Source organism: Teleopsis dalmanni, chromosome 1 (genome assembly GCF_002237135.1).
Source record: "Teleopsis dalmanni isolate 2A chromosome 1, ASM223713v2, whole genome shotgun sequence".
Taxonomy (NCBI): domain Eukaryota; kingdom Metazoa; phylum Arthropoda; class Insecta; order Diptera; family Diopsidae; genus Teleopsis; species Teleopsis dalmanni.
The window spans coordinates 150,415,951-150,426,965 of record NC_051846.1 but is presented as its reverse complement, the minus strand read 5'-3'; the positions used below and the strand labels follow the sequence as shown (position 1 = coordinate 150,426,965).

The 11,015-nt window shown below is 29.3% G+C and overlaps 1 protein-coding gene across 1 annotated transcript; it reads right to left on the bottom strand.

Moving 5' to 3' along the window:
- Nucleotides 1-9,039: 9,039 nt before the first annotated feature.
- LOC119669340 (pyruvate dehydrogenase phosphatase regulatory subunit, mitochondrial-like) lies at nt 9,040-11,009 on the bottom strand. The gene is made up of 3 exons (XM_038079179.1): nt 10,932-11,009; nt 9,963-10,078; nt 9,040-9,540 (listed from the first exon to the last, which is right to left on the bottom strand). The coding sequence occupies exon 3, from the start codon at nt 9,475-9,477 to the stop codon at nt 9,100-9,102; it is 378 nt and encodes a 125-aa protein (XP_037935107.1). The 5' UTR covers nt 9,478-9,540; nt 9,963-10,078; nt 10,932-11,009; the 3' UTR covers nt 9,040-9,099.
- Nucleotides 11,010-11,015: the final 6 nt, after the last annotated feature.

Genomic DNA, 11,015 nt, shown 5'->3' with positions numbered 1-11,015 from the left:
GTTATAACGTTATTATTAATAACATCTAACTTAAATTATAGAAGCTATAGCTACATGGCCTTAAGCTTACTGATTTGTAGAGAAAAGGAAAATATTGTAGTTGAGAAGCAATAGTTACATGGTGTTAAGCTCACTGATTAGTAAAAGAAAGGAAAATATTCTAGTTTGGAGCTAAGATAAAAGCATGCTTAAAGCTTGGGTGACTAGATTTTTTTTTTTTATATATAAAATTTGCGAAGAAAGTCCTGTACTATATATAAAAATAATTTCTATAATATACAAATTTATGTCGTTTTTGTTTAGTAAATCTATTACAACTTTTTCAATGGAGATTCATTTTTAGTGCAATTAGTAATAAAATGAATTAGGGACCTTTCAGGTACATGTAAAATAAAATAATATAATATAAAATTTATTAATATCATAATATATATAATATAAGAGATTATAATTGAGTATATATTGTTATTGGAATTAATGCTAGACATATATTTTAAACATGATGCAAAAATAATTTTCGTATAAAATATTTTGATAACAAATATATGGTTTTTTAAATAAATTATTAAAACTTTTAATTTGTAAAATAATTCCAACATGGACATTATGTTATGATGTTAACAGTTCAATGATTTAAATTAGTATAACATTTATATGAATACAGAAAAAATGCGATCATATATGATGATTTATAAGAAAAACCTTCGAAAAACGACATTTTTACCTAATTACGTTGGACTTGTGTTTTGCACTAATGTATGTTCTATATCATACTACAACGTAAACCAGATTAATTGCAAACAATTATTGATGTATAGGTAAAATATAAACAATATAAGAAATCATCAATTATCATATGTAAAACATAAGTAATATAAGCAAATATTCTGCAAGCTGTTGTTTTACTGAATAACAAAAATATTATATGTAAAAGTTTATCGACAATACATTCAAAGCTTTCTTTAATCTCACCTTTTGCATTATTTTGCATAACCAGACAGTAAATATAAACTTTAATTATTTTCAATTAACTTCAAGTACTGCTTGATTTATTTGTATTACTTTCGAAAGGAAATTTCAAACAACTTTTTAATATATCTTTATTTTTCTACACAAATTATTGTCATTAACAATTTTTTATTGAGAAATAAATTACTTGGAACTTTTTCTTAATTTGCTTTACTGTAATACATAATAGTCACACAGAACTGCTGGGGTATAGCATTTTCTGCGCTAGTGACGTCACATTTCCATTAAACAAGAATTTTATAATATTTCAATACTTTTAAACTGTAAAAAATAATTATTTCAGTGTAAAGTTTTATTTTATTAAATTGCGGATAAATTGTTAATATGATTTTAAACTAAAATCTTTGTAAATCTTCATTATTGTACAGTATTTGTGACGTAATTGCAACCAAGCGTCTCGGTAATGCCGGACCTTTGAAAATGCACAGTGTCAGAATGGCTTGCACGAAACTGTTTATTAGTGTTGTGTGAGGTGCGGCGTCACAAACGCACCAATACACCCAAATCATTAAGAGAAACATTGTTTTTTTTTGCTTATAAATATATTATGTACACTATACAGAAAGCATTATGTTTTTACAAATGTTCTGTTGAGGGTTTGAGTAATGTGGTTTGGCATGTTCTGCCAGAAGATATACGTGTGCACCAGATATGTAAAATAAGCAGAAAAAAATGCAAAAATATACAATCACACACATTTACTTATATTGATATGTAAACTGGAATGTGGTTGATGCAAAATTCCGCTTTATATTCTCGTATACACATAAAGACAATAAGAAATTTTATATATGCAAAAATAAAACAGAAAACAAAACATTGAAAAAGTCTGTTATGTGGTATACTTCGATCGCAAATGGTGCTATTTTATTGATATTGTGTTACTGCTAACATATGTTTTCATAGTTTCGATTGATATAATAATAGCAATATAAATAAACTAATAGTTATGACGACCAGTGATTAACAAATCTTATTGCAATTTATATTATAATAACGTGACAAAAAAAGAATAATATATATATCAATATGTATATCATTTACATGAGAAAAAAATATATTATTACAAATTTCATTTTTTTTCTATTTTTTTCTAAGTGTTCAAGAAATTAAAATTTCAAAACAACTTTCTTTCCGGCAGTTGAAACGCCACATAGAAAGCCACAGAGTGAGACTTTACCTCTTAGGAATCCAAAATGGATTCATTCCAAATATTGGATCATTCAGATCAAAAGCTAAAACCCCATTCTAGTGATCAAGGGAAAGACCGACATTAGAATATAGAATATAGAAGCTTAAGTATTCAGACAACAAATATACATATTTAAACCGAATTTGTAAATAATGGAGGGGAGCAAGGGATGATTTTCTTGCTAGGTAGTAATAACTTATAAACTGTAAATTCTATGCTAGACATGTTTGGAGATAAATATAAGTGAATTATAATGTCTGGTAAAATATCTTCGCGCTAGGGATAACAAAATGTAATCATTTCATTTAGTCTGCGAGTGCAGTCTCGAGCATTTTTTATTCTGACCCTCGAAGTTTCATTTGAGGTGATGAGATTCAGATAGTTTAGCAGATAGTGTCAATACAGAGCATTTTTCAGTTAAGGGAGATGAAGACTGACATTTTTGATTAACGTGCGAAATGATATTATGTTTAAGAGTGAAAATAATTTAAAAGAATTTTTAGCTTTTCGGGCGGTTGCGATATACGCCAAGAAAGACAATTATCGAGATTTTTGAGAGCTTAATTTAATATATTATTAAAGTTTGTTACTAAAACAGAACAAGAAAAATTTGTTACAATAAATCTACTATTGCAATAAATTTGCAACAATTCTTGCAATATTTATTGCTATTATTTCCAAGACCACTGATGATGGGTATTTGGCAATACTCGAAACAGCTGTATGGTCAACAAAATCATTCAATTATTTAAAATAATATAAAAAGAATTTTTGTTGTAGTTCACTACTTTTTGAAAACCTCTTTATTTATCGTTCATTTTTTTATATAGTAATATAAAAGCTTTAAACAAAATATGAATTTATACAAATATGATATTTAAATAAAATGAATATAAAATATATATTTATATTTTTATTTATATAAATGAAAAATATATTATATATATATAATAAAATACACACACATATATATATATTTGCATTATATACTGTAATTTATTATTAATATTTAAACAAATTATATTTTATTGAAGCACTATTCCAATTTTTCGACTATCTTCAAGGATCTTTACTTTACAAAAACATATTTTCTTGGTCACAAAAAAAGCGAATACTATATATATGATTTATAAATTGTGTTAATTAAATATATATCTATAAATATTTACACCTACAAATATTTATATTAAATTGTTTTTTAACGTCCGTTTTGACAAAAGAAACTAAATTTTAAATATAAACAATTGATTTTAATATACAGGTTTTTATATATTATTTATTTATTATTATATAAAACCGTATTATTATAATTATTATATGTATATAAATATGTTATATTATATTGAAGATATTTGAGCCAGTGCACTTGAGCACTTTTATTCTCTATTAACTGCGAGGTATCTTCAAAAGTACTTTTTACGCCTTGACTGGATTATTCACTTCTTCAGACTAAGCAATAATTGACCTCAGACCTGCTTACCTTCTCGAGGAGCCTGTAACCATTCTGAGATTCGATAATGCGGTGTTGGTAAGTCTGTCAGTTTTCGCAAATAATTTCAGGGCTCTCTCTATACTTTATGTATTTTTTGATCGGATCATAAATTTCATATGATATTTACTTATTTATATTGTATAAACACAAAATCGAAATATTAACTTGTTATATACTCTTATCATACAACTGATCATTTGCTCTGTGTGGTGCTTAATATGACTGCCATTTTTTGGTAGGGTACCGCACAATAATTTTATATTGGAAGCTTATCTATCCATGTTCAAGCGGCAGGTACAACAAATCGTACCCAGTTTTTGATTCATGTAGACCTTGAATACGTAACGGCTCGATTCTTCATTGCTAACAGTAAGTGTAAGTGGAAATAGCTTTAGTGTAGTAGTGTGACGTCAGTATTATTATAGTCTATTAAAATCTAAAAATGGAAATATTTTAAATTAAACAACAAAAAAATGAGAATGGGAATGGGAATGAAGATGAAGATGTGTATACATGCAGAAGTAAATTAAATTTGTTTAGCAAAACATAATTGGGAAAAATGTGAACGTATTTATAACGAAAATACATAACAAAAAAAAAAAAAAAAATTTGATCTCTAGTGTACCGCTATAAAAATGAAGCCAACCTCATTTTAAATAGGTTGGCAACAGCTTACGACTAAAATGAGCAAAACTAAAAAAACAAAAAAAACAAGGAAAAAAAACTGCATTTTATGTACACATCATGGCAAGGTGCCAAAACCAGTAATAACAAAAGCAAAGCTTTAATTATGGCACAAGTTCTCGAGTGTCGGGTGTCGGGTGTCGGGTGTCGGGTGGGTGGGCTTGGCGGCGAAGAGGAAAACAAAAATATGCTTTCGTGCTCTTGTGTGTGAGAGCAGTGAGTTTCTCGCGTAAAATTCTGTACACAATCAAGATTTGAAAGATGCATGCACAAGTTCATCTACCTCATAACAAAAATATTTAGGACACGAAGCTCACAAAAAATTGTTTTTGCGGCCAACGTTATTTGTTGTTTGTTTCATGTTTTATGTTTTGTTGTTGCCGCTGTCACTCTATCCACTGTTGTTGTTGCTGTTGTTGTTAGTGAGTGAGTACATGCATGAATGCTGTGCTGTGCTGTGCTGTAATCGCAATACCAGAAATGTGGCGGTTCATACCAACAACAACAACAACACCAACAATACCAAAAACAATTTTGTTAATGCGCATGCAGACCTTTGAATTGTACACGATATCGAGCACCTGACACACACACACACCCACACACACACACCCACACAAACGAGCCTGCTTTTATTTTGTTTATTTTAGCTTGCAACTGAATGCTCAGCACCCACAATACAAGGCACGGACGCTTTTGTTGTCACTTGTGCTGGCTGCTGGCTGCCAGGAAGCAGAAACTCCGGCCAGTGCGCATGTCTGCATTTGCATGCCTGTGTTGCATGTCCACTTGAAACTGGCGTTCTGTTTGGCTGGGTTAAATATCGATTGAAATTTTACTGGAAAAAGTTGGCCATGGTCTGGGACAAACGAGCTACGAGCTAAAAGCCAATCTGGGAACAAACCCTGCACACGATTCGTGTGTATACCAAATTTTATTTTTCCTCGTTATCCTTTTTGCTTTTTCCTTTTTTGTACTTGCATTGCCTTGTGCACACGTATAAATTCTCTATACTCTTGTGCCACTAATATTTACAAGCTTTTACGCTATGTATTCAATCCATCCTCAAGGATATGTTTACTAGGAAATGGTATACACAATTTTAGTGTAGTTGCCACGAAATCACCCAAAAAACAAAAAAAAAATTAACTTTATAGGAGAGTCATATATGTACACATAAGTATCCATAGTCCTGTATTTACATACATATGTATATGTTTATAATGGAGTCCTTAATGGTTCGAAAAAGCTTATATATACATATTTCATATTTACAAGGGTGAAATGCTATAGTAATTTAATTTTAATTATGAAATATTGATATGATTAGTATGTATATATATATATACATAAACATACATAAGACCCCAGTATAATATATACTTAGTACCATAAAACATAGCTGACTTCATGGTGGAAAAAATTTTTAATAAAAAAAATTAAACCTCAACAATTTAATAATAATTTTAATAATTAATAATTAATAAACAGAAATAATATAAAATAAAAAAATAATACTTATATATACAAAAAATAATTTTAAAAAAATATAAAATAAATAGCAGAATAAAAAATGTTTTAGATTTGTGGGATCTTGAGTTGTAAACACCATAGAGATTATACTTAATTTGAAATTAAGTTCACTTTATATAAATAAAAAAAACAATGAAATCCAGTCTATATCAAACTGTAAATATAATAAAAATTTAATCCGCTACTTCAAAAGCTATATAGTATAACCGGTTTTTGAATAGAACTTAATAATAGCAGTATCATATCACTGATCCAAAGTATGTCAGAAATGTATCAGATTGACAGTCCTGTTGTTTTCTGGTGTAGTTCCTTTTGGGTGTCATATCACTGATCCAATAAATTTCAGAAACATATCAGGTTCATAGTCCTGTTAGTAGAGATCTGCTAAAGAACTAAACAGTTCAAGTGATAGTATCACTGATCCAAAGTATTTCAGAAATGTATCAGGTTGACAGTCCTGTTATTGTACCCCGTAGAAATCGGCTGGTGTAGTTCCTTTTGGGTGTCATATCACTAATCCAAAGTATTTCAGAAATATATCAGGTTTACAGTTCTGTTGTTATTGTAGTTTGCAGAGATCTGCTAAAGAACTAAACAGTTGAAGTGATAGTATCACTGATCGAAAGTATTTCAGAAATGTATCGAGTTGACAATCCTGTTATTGTACACCGTAGAGATCGGCCAATATAGTTCCTTTTGGGGGTTAATGAACTGCACTTGGGCGTTGATGAGTGCCTTCTAGAAATAGAATCAGTTGTTCTTGGAACTTTACGTTTACAGTTCTATTAAGTATTGATGTCATCTCGCATAAGGATTTTCCGAAAGAAAATTATTAGTTATTAGAACTGGATATCCCCCAGGTCGTTTTAAAATTTCAAGCAATATACATATAGGTAAATTTGTGTTCGGTAATTGTTTTTACTTCTTTCTTGTTAAGGTAATATCATACATTTCGGATACCCTTTGATCGATTATTATGCGTTCTTTCTACATATATTATGGTTAGTTGAGTACATTCTACATTTTATATAGAGTCTAAGAATTGTTCAGGGAGAGTAGTTCATGTAGTTCACTGATGTATATATAATAAGCAAATCTATAATAAACAATCGCAGGGTTCTAACAGAGCAATTAGCAAATGCACTTTGTTTATTATCTTTTTGCATATATATAAGACATATGTGCGAAAAAGTTACGCAATGAGGTACCTACGCGGAAAACGGGTTAAAATATTCCACAGCTAAGCATGCCTATTGTAAAAAGCGACTAAAATCCAGTAGGCACTACTTGATACTCTTTGCAATATAAATGGTAGTTAGTGAGTTTTACCTGCGGCGTCCGACGATAGGTGTAAATATGGTATCACGAAGTTCAGGGCCCATAGCTTCGGCAGTGTCGCAAAGAACATCAGAGGCATTAAATGGATCTCATTCTATTCCATATCGAAACGTAAAACATCAATTGGTACCGTTAAGAGCACTGTAATGTTAAGTCTTAATAGTAGGAAGTTTCACTCTCACAAGGAAACGCTTTCTGCCCTGACTAACCAAATTAATTTTTAATAAACACAACTACAAAGTGAAGCTCTAGATTAAATTAAGTAAACGCTTTTGAGATCACAGACCTAACCTTACATCTACAGATGTAGCTTATTTTATAGTTATTGCTTTTTATTCGTATTATTATCGTATATTACTACAGTAATACACAGTAATAAAGATCTTTTTGTGGAAGATCTTAGATAAGTATGTTAAATTTCTACTTCACAATTTCGTCTAGGTTTATAAGAAAATAGTTTGATTATTTGAAACTAACAAAAATTCATAATACAATATATTAACTAATTTCAAAACTTTTGTTCTATAGGTTACAATAGTATACATCGCCCCAAAAAGATATGCGAGAGAAAAGTTCTTCATAAGATTTTCAGTAGCCTGCAAGGATCTATAAAGCAGAGAACATGAATGAAATGAAGACGTATACATGGATAAGAATATGGGTAGCTAATTGTAGTGTCAGAGGGGAGATATTGATTTCGAATTAAAAATAAATTGGGGTTGGGTGGGATATAAAATGAAGTCAAATGGAATCAAGGCAGTGTAACCTAGCTACTTCAATAAAGTGAGTTAAAAGATCAATTGGATTCAATTTACTGTATGCATTGGGGCAAGAAAACAGACTAGTGTCCGATGCTTAAGTAAAAAAAGTGTTAGAAGCGGCAGTTAGATGAAAAAAATATAGGAGAAGAGAGCCGAGTCTGTAGCCGAGTGATCTAGTTCTAGGAGTAGTAATCACGCTTGAAACTATCCAAGGCGCCGTACACATTTTTGTAGAACGGGTTGTTTTGGACAAACAAATAAGTAAGTAGGTAATTAACTTCAATTTAGTTAATTAACTTCAATTTAGTTAATTAACTTTAATTTAGTTAATTAACTTTAATTTAGTTAATTATCTTCAATTTAGTCTTAGGCATTGCTTTATAAAATAAATAAAAAACTGAATATAATTTTAATAAGTTTATTAAAGATATATTCAAATAATTTTTTTTTCAATAATTAATACATTTTTACTCACAAAAACTTCTAAATACATATCATTTTTCAGCACAATATATAATATAATTTAATATCAAAAAATGTAATTGTTTATAGAATATGTATAGTTTTACGTATTTTATTTATTTTTGGTTTTAGTTTTAATAAACTTCATTTAAATAACAAGTGAACATTTTAATTGTTAATAGTCATTGTCCATGGTTAGTAAATAATTTTTTGTGGTTCAATGAGAACACATTAGTTTTATCAAAAAAGGACACTTATTAAGCTTAATTGAGCTGCAGTGTAATTTATAATTAATGATAATTAATAATTTACTACTTTACTATTTTACTATAAAAATGTAAATAATTTGAAATTTTTGTTCAAATATTACTAATTTGGGAGACATAATGTTTATTTGGTAAAAATTTTGATTAGTTTTCTTGAGATTTAATCCGATTCCATATTATAATAAATTTTTATATACAAAAGAGAATAAATATTAAATATTTAAGTGGACGCCATATATAAAGTAATAAAATAAATTAAATACATACAAATATTAGATACATTCGACCTGTTATGTTTTTAATATCTTTTACATTTTTTTAAATATAAATAAATAAATGCTTTTAAAACTTTGTCTCATAAGTTAATAGATCCGCCTGATCAGGTTTATCACGTGTTGCATGATATGCTGCACGTTCTCGATCAGGAAATTTGGTTGGTACATTTGGTGAATGCAAATTGACTTTAGCTTCGAAACGTATGCCGGCAACTTCAACTTCATAGTGACCAGAAAGCACATAGTCATTGGTCACAGGAAGTTCATTACCAGCTTCATCAAAGTTCCGGACGAATCCAAGACAAACTTGTTTCGCAAAGGTGAAGCCATAACCGGTAGTTGTAGTCATTCCACAATATTTACCATCGCGATAAATAGGTTCACCACCCCAACACCAGAGATCAACTTCATGATCATGATCATTCAATAATAATTGCACGTACATACGCTTAACTCCTTCCTCGCGTTGTTTTAATAAAGCTTCTCTTCCAATAAAGTTGATGGGTTTCTAGAAGTAATAGAGAGATTAAAAATTGTGGCAGTTAGTCTTTAAACTTAATTTCTAGTGATTAAATAATTATTAATAATTATAGTTTTATAATATTTTATAATTTATACTTATATTATAATATTAGTTTTATATTAGTCCTATTCTGTTTGATAAAATGGGATTTAGTCTGTGAAGCATTTCTAATCAATAATGACTGTATTCACTTCGGTGATCCACTATAATAAGTGCTGTATTTAAATAAAATGTTGAGCTATTGAGGTGATATACATTTAGTATAACGCATTCCTCACTCAATAATAGACAAATATACGATCAAATACATATAGGTAAAAATATTCACAGATTATTTTATGAGGTCATTAGCTTTAACTAAAAACATTTAGCTTTAGTAATCCTATTTTTAGGCAGTAGTTACTTACATTAAACTTAACACGCCAACTGCGACCACATTCCAATGGTGTTGTGAATGTATCCAGGTCCTGACCCCAAAATGCATAGAATTTTTCAATCCGCAAAGTGCGTGTGGCATAATAACCTGAAAATAAAAATGATTGCAATTTATTGCAATATATATATATCAATTACTCCTATTTCAGTTAAAAAATACTGTAGCAAGCAATAAATTTAAAGTACAGACCCCCTAATTACCTTATCCATAAATTTTGAAAGTAAACTTTATACAGATATAAAATATGTATAAAGCTACCAAGTTATTTTGGTCCTGGAACACGAAGTAAACGAAGTCAACGAAAGAGTTGATTGTTCCGTCAAACGTGGACTACAACTTAAATTAATTAGACTTGCGCGATTCTGTATTTCAAAGAGAGGACACATAGGGGATAAACTTAGATATTGAATAGATTTCCAATATTAAAACTTTTGGATTAAGCAGAGATGTTATCTGCGATGCTGAGAGGGCAGACTTTTCAAACAATTTTGTTGACATTCGTTCATAGGTTAAACCTTTTAGGTTTGAAAAGATTATCAAGTATGTATAACTGATTATTACTTGTAGAAGTCAGATCATAGCTCAGTGTGTTAGCACTTACTTGAAAGTTATATATCACTTTACGATTGAGTGATTAAGTCATAGATGATGAATTGCAGTTTAAGTTAAAAAAACTGTCAACATCGACCCTTAAAAAATATAAATAACTCGAAAAACAAAGTTAAGAACAGATAACATTTCTAATGACTTTTAATTACAATATATAATAAAAACTGTTTCTTGACCTGCATTATTTATAGATTAAGATTATAATTGTGGACATAATCATATTAAGTGTATAAGAACTAATCGATTAGATAGCCTTTTAGCCTAAATATACATAATATATAAAATAACATTGCTTTGGAAGTATTTGAATATATGGCATCGAATTACTTACCCGCATGTTGTATGCCATATTTTTGGCCAGCACTATAGAGTCTTGAATAGACATGTAAAGCAAATTCGTTTGGGATATAAAGCA

Bases quoted from the DNA above. Each gene is read 5' to 3' on its own strand.
- LOC119669340 (XM_038079179.1), bottom strand. From the start codon at position 9,477: ATGTACGTGCAATTATTATTGAATGATCATGATCATGAAGTTGATCTC.